The sequence below is a fragment of the Erythrolamprus reginae genome, chromosome 1 (genome assembly GCF_031021105.1).
Source record: "Erythrolamprus reginae isolate rEryReg1 chromosome 1, rEryReg1.hap1, whole genome shotgun sequence".
Lineage (NCBI taxonomy): Eukaryota > Metazoa > Chordata > Lepidosauria > Squamata > Dipsadidae > Erythrolamprus > Erythrolamprus reginae.
In genome coordinates, this window is record NC_091950.1 from 402,379,032 (window position 1) to 402,393,673 (window position 14,642).

A 14,642-nucleotide genomic window follows, 5' to 3' on the forward strand; every position below is an offset into this window, starting at 1 on the left:
ACTCTACAATTACAATACTTCCACAGTGGTTTTTAGGGGCATAGAAAAAAAATTATTTGCAAATGAAAAAAAAATAAACCAACCAAGCCAAAACCAAGGACCCAACAATTCAGCCCTGAGCTACATTGTCCACTATTAAGAAAAGGCATTGCTTCTTCTCACCTAATCAGAGTTAAACCTATTTTCAGATGACACATGATGCTCTTGATGCACCTCTACACATTCTTCGAGCCATGTATGAATTGCATATGAAAAGGACAGATTCTTTCTTCCTAGAGGTTCAGAAGAGGTAAGAGAATTTCTAAACCCAACTTGGAATGAAAAAGTTATGTATTCATAGTGTCTTAATTAATCAAGGATACCTAAGAGGAAACTAGCAGATGGCCAAGAGTTTATTTTTAACAATTGCATGTTGTGCAGTGGGGCAGGGGGCCTACCTGTATTTCTAAATGAGCTATTGATAATTTTGAGGAAGACAAGTGTACCATTTCAAAGACAGTTTTCTTGTTGGCCAGGTTTAGTGAGGAGAAGTATTTACTGTGTAAGAAACATTCCATCATAGTCTTGCTCATTTACAAGCTGAAATGGCACAATCCTAGTGATAGGCAGACCACTTCTGTAAGATATCTTTTATGCTATAATCTTTTGATAAAACAGCCATTTCCAAGCTATTATCCTTGCATTCTTGCTGTAAATCATGGTAGTTCATGCCCAGAACATCCACAAATTTTTGTGACCTTAGACACAGGATAAATTGTTTTTGAAAACATGCTTATGCTGCAAATTAAAAGTGTAAGATAAACAATAATTTAAATTGTATGGACAAGGTACTTAGAAAAAAAGAAAGCCACGTGGCCATATAACTGCTAATATAAAGTAGTTCTTGATGGGATGAAACACAGGGAAGTAGTTTTAAATGTAGAAATTGCTCAGCTCAAAGGTATTGTCTTTAAACTCTGACAGTAGAAATATTTGTGTGTCTATTCTTAAAGGTTTGATGGAGAAGTACTTACCATGGATGAAAGGATTCGTACATTGGCTCAAAAATGGCAGCCCAGTAAGCATTTACGCACAGAAGAGCAGAATTCCAAAGCTCTGGATACAGATATGATCATTGTGCCATGTTTGGTGAGTGTACCATTTTATGCAAAGCGTTCTTTTTTACTTCATTCCATTTATGTAGTAATATACTTCCATCAAATGTGATTGTTAACCATATTAGCTGGAACTGATTAGAATTATAGTTTGAGCAACTAGAAGGACAAGGGCATTGAGAAATGCTTGTTGATTGTAATGTACCCTGAACTAATATTGCTATTCTTCAATCACTCATTGGCATAGCTGTTAGATATTTGCAGAAGCAGAAATTTAATACATCTAGAGAATATTAAACTAGAAACACAAATAAGAAATATGACATATCTACAGTATCAAACCCCTATATTCAGAATGTACTGTAGAATGTTAATGCATTTTTAAACACTAATGTCCATTTTGAAGAGCTTTACAACCTAATGACTTCAACATACATCCAGTCATTTAGGGGTAGGTGATTAGCTGATTCAGCATGATATATCATTCAGGATTTTAGATACGGACAAGCAAGATTTGAGTTCCAGACTCCACTTAATCATAAAGACCCGTTACAGTTTCTATTACTGACTGTTTATTTTTTTAGAAAATCACACAGTACATGGGCAGCATCCCAAAACAGGGTAGATTTTGAAATGAGACAATTTCACATCTACTGAGACTCCTTGTATGTTACAGTCCAAGCCTGCTCCCTGCAGCAAAGCCACTGAAGAATCCAACCCAGTGACACAGAAACTCATCACCAACACAGAAAGTGACCTCCAACTCAGCTACGCCAAGCAACGACGCACCAAAAGCTCTGTCCTCCTGCATAAGGAATTGGACTCCAGAAGCAAGAAAACTGTGCGAGGCTATCTCTACCGAGTCAATGAAGCTACTGCTGTCCTCTATGCCAGGCATGTCCTCGCTTTGTTGTTGGCTGAGTGGCCTGATGATGTAGCAATAAGCGAGGAGATGTTAGATCTCAGTGGCCCAGCACACATGACATATATCCTGGACATGCTGTTGCAGCTAGAGGAAAAACCGCTGTGTGAAAAGGTAACTTGTTTTATATCTCTGATTTGGGAGTGAACTGGGAACAGTAGCTTAACAGTAGCAGACAAATCAGTCCCAAGCAACAAATGCAACTCACTTGTTTTGTTTTGTTTGGGACAGTTAACTTTTTAATACGCTAAAAGACAATATTTTAGTCTTCTATTCAAGTTGGATTTCAAAAGGGAAAAAGAGAAACAGAATATTCCCATTTTTCTTGTTTCATTCCCCCCTCCCCTTGCTTTCCTTGTTAACCAACTGTCTAAATTGCACAATCAAATTATCCAGGAAGACTGCATGAAGTTCATGACAGAAGAGACTAGGTGTAGGATGTGTAAGAAATTGTAAAGCTCTTACTTAGCATGTAGAAGATCATAACCCACTTCTGTCGTCAGACATGGGGAACTGAACTACCCTTTTCCCACTAGGCCTATACAATTTATGCATGGTATGTTTGTGTGTATGTTTGGTTTTAATAAGGGTTTTTTAATTATTTTAAACATTAGATTTTTTACATGCTGTTTACTGTTGTTAGCCGCCCCGAGTCTACGGAGAGGGGCGGCATACAAATCTAATAAATAAATAAATAAATAAACAAACAAACAAACAAACAAACAAATAAATAAATAAATAAATAAATAAATAAATAAATAAATAATTCACTCTCAAATAAAGTGATCCTGGAAAGCCTGAGCATTTAGATAGCTGCTGGTCACCTGTAAATGGAATTGGGCTAGATAGATGTCTTATTTTCTCAGGGAGAAAGCATGCTTCCTGTGTTGAGCATAATTGATTATATGTTGTAAGCCGCCCCAAGTCCTCAGAGAGGGGCGGCATACAAATCCAAACAAACAAACAAATAAATAAATGTCTGTTAATACTAACAAAGAAAATTCCTTTACATGATCAGAGTTTTGGCCCGTAAAAATGTAGTTGCAAGGTGTCCTTATCCATGTACTGTACTCTAAATTTTGGCTTTCATTTAGAAACCATCTCCTTCCTCCTAGTTTTCTTCTTTAAACTGGAAAAAAAGCTTAATCTTGTTAAGAATGATCTGAAATTAATCATATTCATACTTTAATCTATGAATCCATTCCAAAGAAGAAACAGTATAAATCAAGCATATCTGTATTAGTAATCTAATAGTACTTTTAGACTTCAGAGTGTTGGGAAAAAGCAGACCTTCCATCCAAGGTCTCTCTGTTTCTTCTTTACTTTTCTTGCTTCATTACTCATCACACCCACCTATATTTGTTATTGATAGTAAACTTAACTTTAACCAACATTTTATTTTATGAATCACGTTTCTCTGGTCATTCCTCCACATTGATTTTTCTTACAGATTCTACTGAAAGTGCTCCGGGGATGCAGTGGAACCATGCTAGCAAAGATGGCACTTACAGCCTGTCAGTTCATGGAGGAGCCCGGGATGGCGGTCCAAGTGCGAGAGTCCAAGCATCCTTACAACAATAATACAAACTTTGAGGTACTATGCTTAGTAGTCTTGCTGCCAGGTGAGCAAAATGTCAGTCATGCTTGCATTGGCAGTTCCAAATGAAAAAGACCATCCGTCTCGGATTGTTCCATTTTATCAAAAAGGTGGCTATGGTCAACCCAGTTAAATGCCTTACTATAGACCAGGTACAAGGCTACCGAAGAAGGAATGGCGGGCTGAAGACAGTTCCGCAAAAAGCAAAGCTGATAACTGGAGTGAAATGAAGAGCTGGCAAATAGGTTCGCTCTTTGATCATTCATCTCCAGACAAGGAGAAGACATGAGGCCAGTCACAAGTGCTGCAGACTGTTGTTCCTCATGAGGAGACTTTGAGGAAGCCGCATATGGCAGGTTTAAAGCTCTGGGAGATGAGGTTTTGCTCAAACTCTGGTTGGCGCCTTTGAAAAGGACACTGGGTTTATATGCTTCTGTTTCTAAGCACTTTCAGAAATCACTTATTAACTGCTTTTCAGCTATTAAGAACTTTTGGATCAACAAGTTTTACAGCACCAGATGGATTTCCCTTAATCTTTAGGGAAAGAAGTTTTAAATACACATTTAAGGGTTTTTAAAAATTGATTGGAATAAACAACAAAAGAATGATTAAAATTTTGATTTTAGAAAGTTACAAATGAGTTAAGGGTCCAGATAAAATATTTCAATCTTGCCTTGAAATAAGATTTTGATATTGATTGTAAGGAATCCTTCCCAGTAGACAATTGGGTTTTTTAAAAATTCTTAAAAGCATCTATAATAAAATAAGATTTTAAAAATTAGATTAGAAGGAAATAAAGATTAAGGAAAAAAACATTTAAATTTGATTCTGCTAATATTGAGACTGGTTTCAAAGTAAATTTTAAAATGTCAGGCAACAAGAATGACATAGAAAAAGATGTCACATTGGACATTCAAAAGAAATCAATAATCGAAAGGGATATACACACAAAATAACAAATCAATAATTACCTGGATAATTTGTTATATTTGATTTTAAACATTAAAGCTTTGAATAATTTTTTGAGAAATGACAAAAAATGAAAAGAAATCAAGCTCTGGGACATTATTTGAAAGGACTAAAGATCAAGATTGTTAGGAGAAAAAGCAAGGGCTATACAGTGTTTTTGATCAAGGATTGCCAGAAATAACATTATTTCTGGTAACCCTTAAAGGAAATTTACTGACCTCCAGATAGAAAAGATGAGGCTTTAAGGATTTATTTATACATAAGGGGTGGCACATGGGAAGTGGTCATTTGTATTGATAAGTTGTTAAAATTATTTGACAAAGTTCATCATAGCCATTCCTTGATAAAAGGAAACAATAGGTATGGGTAGCCCCACTATCAGATGAACTCACAGTTAGTTGAATAACTGTACAATACATGGCCCTTAATGCATCTCTATCTACAAGGAAGAAAGGATGTCAGGGGTCTGTCCTAGCCCAGCGCTCTTCAACAAGGGGATAGAAGGGATGGTCATCAGATTTGCAGATGGCACAAAATTCAGAGAAATTGCTAATCCCTCAGAAGACTGGTTTTAGGTTCAACAGGGTCTTGATAGATCTGAACACTTTTTTAAAATCCATTTCATATGTATTAAAATTTTATACCATCCATCTCCCCTAGAAGATGACTCTAGGCCAGTGGTCCTCAATCTTTCCAATTTGGTGGACCAGTGGGTATTGAGGGTGGGTGAGAGAGAGAAGAGATGTGAGTGAGTATCAGGCATGCACATGAGCATGGGGAACTCCATTTGTACAGGCAATTTGTTTATGGGGAAAATCAGGAGGACTGTCAGAAAATGGAGCAGAATAGCATCTGAGCTTTGGTGTGAGGTTAAAAACACAGAAACTCATTGAAAGAATGGCAAAATAATTCATTTTATTTATTAAAAACTGTTTGATTCTGCATTCGATTCTGCAGAAATTGAAATGCTTTAACCTTCACCTTTTGGCGAGGTGGTTAGACAGACTCATGCAATTTCACCTAGGGCCAAATGGTTTTGTTGGGCTGTGTATTCCTCTTCATGGACAATGCAAGGATGCCTTTTGCAACCTTATCATAAGAAACATTTGTTTTTAATTCTCCTTGCATCAGGGGCATGAAACTATCAAGCCTCCACAGTGTTTTCCCCTTTTTTGAGCTGTAGGATTCCAGCAGGTTTTCTTTAGTCATTTTGGTTCATGTTGGAATGGGACTGTGGAACAACACTAATATTCATACATTCTTTTATCCACAGGATAAAGTTCATATCCCTGGTGCTATCTACCTCTCAGTCAAATTTGACTCTCAGTGTAATACCGAAGAAGGATGTGATGAGTTGGTCATAGCCAGTAATTGTGGCTTCATCCATGATCGTCATACATTCAGTGGGCCTCCACACAAGTGGACAGATTTTGAACTTCCAGGTAAACTACAAAGAATTTCTTCAGGAAATCAATTAATCCCTTATTTGTCAGAAATAACAGCATAACAGAATAACAAAGTTGCAAGACACCTTGGAGGTCTTCTGTTTTTTTAATATTAGATTTGTTCTACTATAATATTGTTTTTATTATTGTTGTGAGCCGCCCCGAGTCTTCGGAGAGGGGCGGCATACAAATCTAATAAATTATTATTATTAATTATTAGTCCAACCCCCTACTCAAGTAGGAGACCCTGGCCCATACCATTCCAGACGAGTAGTTGTCCAGTGTCTTTTTAAAAGTCTCCAGTAATGGAGCACTGACAACTTCTAGAGGCAAGCGATTTTACTGGTTCATTCTTCTCATTGTTAGGAAATTTCTTCTTAGTTCCAGTTTGTGTCGCTCCTTAATTATTTTCCATCCATTGTTTCTTTTCCTGCCTTTCAGTGCTTTGAAAAATAAATAGAGTTTATCCAGTGAAGGAACTTTTTTTTAAAAGAAACTATATAAAGCCTGTTTAATACAAATTCTTATGAAGTCTGCAAATCGTAAAAATAGTTCAAGAGGCGAATCTCCCTCCTGCAGGGGCATGAAAGAAAGAATTGAAAGAAAAAGGGAAGCCTTGTCAAACAGGTCACTTCACTGTGTGTGAGAGAATCTTTCCTTCTTTATTTGACAGGAGATACACTTCACTACCGATTCACCACTGACATGAGCAATACTGAGTGGGGTTACAAGTTTACAGTGACAGCTGGCCATCTGGGGAGATTCCAAACAGGTGAGTGCTGCTTAGGTCACACCTTGCATTATTGCTAAGTGGGTATCTTGACGTCGGGATACGAAATAAAATAATAAATATCTACATTGAAACCTCAGGAAGATTCAATTCAGTCTCCTTCCAACATCATTGAGAGGGACCATCCAACACATCCAGATAGAGGAAGTCAGAGTGCTGGCTTAAACAAATAGCAATAATTGTATTACCTATCTTGATTATTTTAACTTTATAAAACTGCTTTTCTAATCTCTTAAATTGTACTGTATGCTTTTCTTAAGCTCTGAACCTTAGTCATGTACTTTTCTACGGATAAGAATGTTGGATTAATTAAAAGAGAAGAATAGAGGGAATTAAAGGAACGCATAAAAATCTAAGTGTGCTTATATTGAATTTCAGGCTTTGAGATCTTGAAGCAAATGCTGTCAGAGGAAAAGGTAATTCCTCATATTCCACTTGTGAAAGTTTGGGAGTGGCAGGTGGGTGTGGCCTGCAGGCAAATTGGACACCAACGATTGAAAGCCATCCACTTGCTCTTGAAGATCATACAGTGCAGCAGTGACAGGTACATTTTCTGATCCCACCTTTGTTTTTCTCGAGGGAGTTGCTATCTCTTGTGTTGGTGCAGAAAATGCATAATCCACACTACTAACTACATATCACAGAGGTCTTCAAACTTGGCAACTTTAATACTTGTGGACTTCAACTCTCAGAATTCTCCAGCTATGCTAGCTGAAGAATTCTGGGAGTTGAAATCCACAAGTATTAAAGTTGCCAAGTTTGGGGACCCCCTGGTATATCTTCTCATTTTAGGATTTTGAAGGCTATGTATACTGCTCAAAAAAATAAAGGGAACACTCAAATAACACATCCTAGATCAGAATGAATGAAATATTTTCATTGAATACTTTGTTCTGTACAAAGTTGAATGTGCACAACAGCGTGTGAAATTGATTGTCAATCAGTGTTGCCTCCTAAATGGACAGTTTGATTTCACAGAAGTTTGATTTACTTGGAGTTATATTGTGTTGTTTTAGTGTTCCCTTTATTTTTTGAGCAGTGTATTTTCATTTTAAACTCTTTCGTAAAGTTGAAATTGAGAGTAAAAAATTGAGTTCTCTCAGTTCCAAATTGTAAATGGAAGAAATAGTTTTGGCTCACAAGTGGTTACTTAACTTTTTTCATATTTCTTTCTTCATAAATATTGACGAATTCCAATGAATACAATGGTAAGACTCTCCCAACCTCTCTCAAGGCAGCACATAATTTTTTTCTGCAGCCTCTACAGCAGGGGTGTCCAACTTAGCAAGTTTAAGACTTACGGACTTCAACTCGCTAGCTGGGGAATTCTGGCAGTTGAAGTCCACAAACCTTAAAGTTGGTAAGGATGGACATCCCTTTTCTAAAAGGGATAGTCTCATCTCCCAGTTGTTGCCTTGCCTTGCTACAGAGATAATGCATCAACGATGAACTGTATGGGCTATTCATGTGACCAGAACAGTCAAAACTTTCCAACTCTCTTCTGTTCCTTTTTCTTTTAACTTAGCAGAGGTGCCATGGTCAGCAGCCTCATGTAACTTACTCTCTCAAAGATCACTGCAGTGACTGAGTCCAAGCATGGAGACTGGGTCTAGTGGTGCAGCAGTATCCCCCCCCCCCCTCCAATCTCACCATGGTATTCCTTTCCACGTTTCTTCCAAGAAGAAAGAAGAAAGCAGGAAACATTGCCTTAGGTTGCCAGCTGGCACAAGTCACAAAGACTTTGGGGGCAAAGAGAAATATCACGCAGCTCAGACTGAGATTCCTCCCACACACACACACAGTAGGCAAGCACCATTCTGCCACACCTGTAGTTGGATTCTTTGGAAGTCCTTTGGGAGTTGAGCAGCATATAAATTCGAAATCTGAATAAATAGATGGCTTACATTCACAATCGCAACTATCATCTGGTCAGATTCAGAACCAGATAGCAAGGAGGAAGTGGAATTATCTTTAGTTAAAGATCATGGCCAACAATTATTTCCCAGGTCCACTAGGCTTAGTCAGAAAGCAGGACAGGGTTTTTACAACTATTCGGGAACATCTAGACATCACTAGGCTTGAAACACTCAAAAATCATTTGGCCTTTCAGATGTCCCAGAGCTTCCAGCCAGAAAAATAGGCAGGCACCTTAGGAGTCCATCCCTATGTGCAGCCAGTTGTGTTTTCACACTTCGGTGCCTTATTCCTCCTGCACCTCTTTTTCTAGCTTCGCATTCTAACGCTGACGAAAGTACACTGTTTCCTTCCAGAAGAGGTCTTGATCCCTGCCTTCATAACAAGTGGGCGGAAGATGCCTACCATCAATTGCCCCATCGACATTGTGGACAATGAACATTTTACACTGTTGCTTTTTAGTGCGGTTGTGTGTAAAGCTAATACTTGGTTTCATAAGAACTACAGGGCTAAAATGGCATGCAAATTAGTAACTTGAGAAATTGTTATGCGTACATGAAACGGCAGTTAGGAGTCATGCCATTTGCGGGGTGCTGTCTTTCATGCTAATTCTAACACTTTTTTTTTCTGTCTAGGGACTGTGATCTCACTTTGCTGAAGCCGCTGTGGCATCTTTTCAGCCACATGGAAAAAAACATGAAGTATGAAGTGACTAAGCCGGGGGTCCTTCTCCCACTCCACCGGGCACTCACTGAACTTTTCTGTGTTGCTGAGAGCAGAGTTAGGGTGAGCCATTTGCTTTCGTTTGTTTTGCAGACCACAAAGGTATGTTCCAATATTTTGCTCATGAGCCTCACTTTTTCTGTCTGCAGGAACTTGGGTCTCTGCAGGATTACTTGCTTGCCTTAAATTCGGAAGACCATCTCTACCACTGTACAGCCCAGGTAGGTCAGCCTGTTCCTCCTGTTCTAAAGCTCCTCCGTGGAGTAACTGGAAGAATTGAAATAAATTTGAAATGGGAACAGTGTGAAGTCCTTTGGAATAACTAAAGTAGCATCAGGCCAATGAAGTCGGAGACATTGCTCCCAAAATTAGCGCAAATACTGTAATAAAACCCAGTGTGTATTATGTTCGAAATCCGCTTTCTCTTACTGGGGAAAGCTGGCTTTGAAATTCAAATTAACATCCTGAATTGAACCCGACAGAAACTTAACAGCCAATGGCAATGGCCCTTATCACCTCGAGGTTCGACTACTGCAATGCTCTCTACATGGGGCTACCTTCGAAGAACGTTTGGAAACTCCAGATGGTGCAAAATACAATTGCGCGAGCAGTCATGGGCCTTCCGAGATACACCCATGTCTCTCCAGCACTCTGCATGCTGCATTGGTTGCAGATAGGTTTCCGAACGCAATTCAAAGTGTTGATTATGACCCATAAAGCCCTACATGGCATCGGACCAGATTACTTACCGGACCATCTCCTGCCTCATATATCCCAGCAGCTGACCAGGTCCCACAGAATCGGCCTTCTCCAGGTCCCATCAGCTAGACAATGTCGTCTGGGGAGGAGCCTTCTCTGTGGCGGCCCCGTCCCTCTGGAATCAACCCACTCCAGAGATTCGTACTGTCCCCATCCTCCCTGCCTTCCGCAAGAGTTTAAAGACCTATCTCTGCCAGCAGCCTTGGAGCCATTAAGTCTACCATCTTGGCCTGGTCATTGAATGAATATATAGGTGATTGGCTGAATGGGAATGGTTGACTTTTTTAAGAAATGGGGATTTTTAAGTAAGTTTTAATTGCAGATTTCTATTTGTGACGTATTTACTTCGGTCGTGAGTCCCCCTGAGTCTGATGAAAAGGGCGGCATAGAAATCTAATAAATAATAATTTCTCCATAGTACTTGCATATGCACCAAGACAAATTCCTTGTGTGTCTAATCATACTTGGCCAATAAAAGTCTAGTCTAGTCTATTCTTTTAACCATCTTTCTGCATTTAATTGTTGGTTTTTTGTTTACTTTAACAGGCCCTGAAAAACATTGCTGCTATTAGTCTTGCCATTAACTATCCCAACAAATCAACAAGTCCCTGGAGTGTCTAGGGATGTCCTTTGCTGCTCAGAATAACTTAGTTCTTGTCCAGAGGAACCTTGGCGCAGGCGTTTTTCGCTCGGTTCACAAATCGGAGAAAGGCAGAGGCCCCTCCTGCTTCGGTGTACGTGCACTCGGCAGCCAGCCAATCTTTCTTCCTCCCCAGCCTAGATCCTGTAAGAGCAAAAGCGCACGCCTGGGGAAATGGGGAGAATTCCCCGGAGCACTCCTGGTGCCATCAAGAGTTATGTATGCACTTCATATCTTTGGAACAGTATTCACCCTCCGAATCTTGGAAGAAAAAAAGGCAGGGAAGGAGGGATGAAGTTCCCCCAAAGGAGGAGAACTGCGCTCATCCCTCGGCAGTCATCGCATCCTTCATCCTGGACACACCCTCTCCCCAGAAGGCTCATGAATGAATGAACTAGCAAGTAGCAGCCTGTGAATCCCCGAAGGAGGACACGGAAGAAGCAAGACGTTTAAGAGGATTTTAGGCTACAGCATGGCAGAAAACTGAATTGCTGCCTTACACACACACACACCTTTTTTTTTCCTTTTGAGATGTGAGCTCCTTTCCTACCAAAGGGGCAGCTTCCAGGATCCAGATCAGTTCCTGCATATGAGCAAAAAGAAAGAACGTATTTGCTGGGAAGAGCAGGGTAGATTTTGTGGGCATTTACGGAGTGATAGTGTTGGAATCCCAATTCCTAGAAATGTCACACAATAAAAATTCCCGTGGCTTGGAATTTACAGTATTTGCTCATAAGAAGGCAAGAGAAAGGAAGGACCCCCACACACACAAATAAGATCACATTGTGAAGAAAGGTGGGAGTGCAACAGGGTTTTTATTTTCCTTCTGCAAGATCCTAGGAATACTGTGATGTAAAGAAAGTGAACTCTTCACATTGCTTTTCACAATAATAACCACAGGGCTCCTTGTAATTGGGAAGACATGAGATCTCAAACTTGAAATACATAGGCTTTAATTTCACACCTCGGGAGGGAAAGTAGCAGTGCAGGGTAGGGGAGATTTTGTTGCTGTTGTTGGTTTTTTTTTTGTCCTCTCCCAGGACAACTGCATTATATTCTTATCAAGTTTGCCAGTCATCAGTTGTGCTTCGGTATGTCTTTCAGGATTTTCAGAATCCAGGGGGGAAAGTACCTGGAGGATCTGAACATTGTGATGGCAAATCAGTGTAGGGAAACACATCAAATATATTGCTCCTACCGAAGCATTTTTAAAAGTGTTTTCTTTATAAAATATCTTTTTTAAAAGTGATCGATCTTTTGAAAGCGAAAGAGATTCATCGTTTCTCAATTGTAGCAACTTTAATGTGTGTGGATTTCAACTCCCAGAATCCCCTGGAGAGCAAGGCTGTCTGGGGGATTCTGGGAGTTGAAGTCCACATTTTTTAAAAGTGGTTAAGGTTGCAAAACCCCTGCTGAAGATGAGGCTGGGTGCTTGCATATTGGTCTTCATGATTGTGCCAAGGGGCTTTCCTGGCTTAAGCAATACACTATAGGAAAAGTGGAGAGTGCTTGACTGTTTACAATGGCAAGTGTCAATCAATGTAAAAAAAAACAAAAAACCCTCCAACTCTCCTCTCTCTCATCTCTCTCCAAGAGCAGAAGCCATAACCAGCACAATCAGCTTTTGGCCAGGATGCATTCTCTCACACCATCAGATTTTATCTCCATCACAGGAGATGATCCCTGTTGTAGCAAAGATATCTCTTGTCTTCCGAGCAGTATGTTGAGACAAGCTATGAATCTAGTGCAGCCAGATGGGAAGCATTTTCTGAAGGAGGCCATTTATTTCAATGATAGTTGTATCCAAAGAAGCCAAAAATCCATGTTGACAGTGTTGCTTACTCCTGTTCCAAAAAAAATATGGCGGTCACAATTTTTTAAAAACAGGATCTTTTGATGGATAGCTTGTTGAAAGGGAAAAGGAACTCATGACAACTGGAGTGTCGGCTTATTTTTCCCTCTCCTCTAAAACAAACTTGCAAATTTTATTCATGGGACATAGCATGACCCCCCGAGACTTTTAATCAACAGCGTCATGGTTTCAATTCCTCCTGTTTCTGTTTGGCTTATAACGTGTCTCTTTCTACATAATCATATGAATATTGAAAAGAAAGAAACTGTTATACCTTGCATATTGCTTTTCCCATGACCAATAAGAATTTTTGAAGCTAGAAAAGATTGAATTCATCTTTTCTTGTAACCACTGTACAAAGAATTTACTGGGTCACCGCTGAGCATGAACATAAATCATTGCCTTATATTGATTGCTCTCTTCATTTCTTATTTTTCTCACAGGGAAGAATTATGGCCTTCGTTTTAGCTAGCGTGAAAGATGCACATTATACATTGAATTTAAGACAGTTAGCAAACATTGCAGTTCATTATCTGTAGTAGTTTCAAATGAGTTCAAAACCTGAGATTTGAAGGGTGAAGTGGGAGAAGAAAACAAGGAATGTGCCTACAAGTGATTTATTGTGTATCTTAAATTGCACCCAACATATCAAGAGACTATTACCATCCTAATGCATTACCATCCTAATGCAACTTTATTTTCCCAACATAAAACTTAAATGTTAGTAGTCATTAATTTTCTTACATGCTTTTTTTTTTGGGGGGGGGGGGAGAATAGTCTTTGTTTTAACATAATTAAAATCAACTTCTTAGATTTATTCATTTGGCTGAATATGTATTTAAAAAGAAGTTATAAATGCGATAAATATATACAAATGAAGAGATATATTGTAAAAAAATATATTAAAAATGGAAGTACCAAATATGTGACTTATCATTATGTAAACATATTTGTTGACAATCAACTAAAGTGTTTGAATTGTAGGAATTTCAAATAAATGTTTTGGACTACCAGAGCTGTTGAATATAGCAATCCTTCTCCAAACCTGACGCCTTCTAGGTGTGTTGAATTAGCTCCTATCTTCCCCATCCAATCTGATAGGAAGTATATCTCAACATATTTAGAGGGCATCAGGATTGGAAAGGTTAGTCTATGGAGAACTGCTTTATTCTGTCCTCTTCTCCCAGCATTGACAAGTCCTGTCCTTGTCCTGTAGATTGTGCTCCGCCATTTCAGTGTCCTCCAGAATTTCCAGCTGTTCCAGGTTGGGATTTGAAGTACCCACCCCTAAAGGGCTGCCAGTTTTGAGGAGCACTGCTAAAGATGATCAACCAGCACATTTTTCCACTTTTCATTTATATTCTTTCTGTAATATGAAATGGGCTGATAGTCATTTCTGCGTCTTTGGTCAGCAGACAAGGCTTATGAATTATTTTGATTCCAGGATCTGATGTCCTGCTATGTCATGTCCTCATGGTTGGAGGATGGAGCTTCCGGGGAGATATAAATAAAAGAACACTGTGAAGGTTGTTAGCATTCTACACTGGGCTTATAACCAATGTTAGAATCCTACACTTAGAAACAGAGTATATATGGCAGTGGTGGTTGTTCAGCCAATAACTCAGACTAATATAAATAAGTATAAATATTATTTACAATGTATACAATAGATTAATCAATAAACGGTCAACTACATACATATCCACGTCAAGCAATCATATACAAACTAGATATCAGAATATGCAGTTCTATACATACAGCTAACTAATAATATTACATAGAGCAATATTTAGCACATAGCAAGTACAGTCACAGACAAAACTAGCAGAGTGAGATCAGGGAATTAGTGTTACCAAGAGAAATAGCAAGCATTAGCAAGACTAACTGCAATAACCAACAACAACTAAGAGCAATGCATCTGACTCCCTTTTATGGCT

The 14,642-nt window shown here is 39.0% G+C and overlaps 1 protein-coding gene across 1 annotated transcript in view; it reads left to right on the forward strand.

Annotated features, from left to right (window-relative positions):
• ZZEF1 (zinc finger ZZ-type and EF-hand domain containing 1) overlaps positions 1-13,627 on the forward strand; it is an 88,239-nt gene extending 74,612 nt beyond the window's left edge. The window contains exons 46-55 of the mRNA XM_070735165.1: positions 189-289; positions 993-1,128; positions 1,771-2,130; positions 3,467-3,610; positions 5,856-6,024; positions 6,701-6,799; positions 7,196-7,361; positions 9,367-9,517; positions 9,604-9,675; positions 10,760-13,627. Of these exons, the coding sequence (XP_070591266.1) occupies positions 189-289; positions 993-1,128; positions 1,771-2,130; positions 3,467-3,610; positions 5,856-6,024; positions 6,701-6,799; positions 7,196-7,361; positions 9,367-9,517; positions 9,604-9,675; positions 10,760-10,834 (1,473 nt within the window). The 3' untranslated portion in view covers positions 10,835-13,627. The remainder of the gene's footprint in view (positions 1-188; positions 290-992; positions 1,129-1,770; positions 2,131-3,466; positions 3,611-5,855; positions 6,025-6,700; positions 6,800-7,195; positions 7,362-9,366; positions 9,518-9,603; positions 9,676-10,759) is intronic.
• The last annotated feature ends 1,015 nt before the right edge of the window (positions 13,628-14,642 follow it).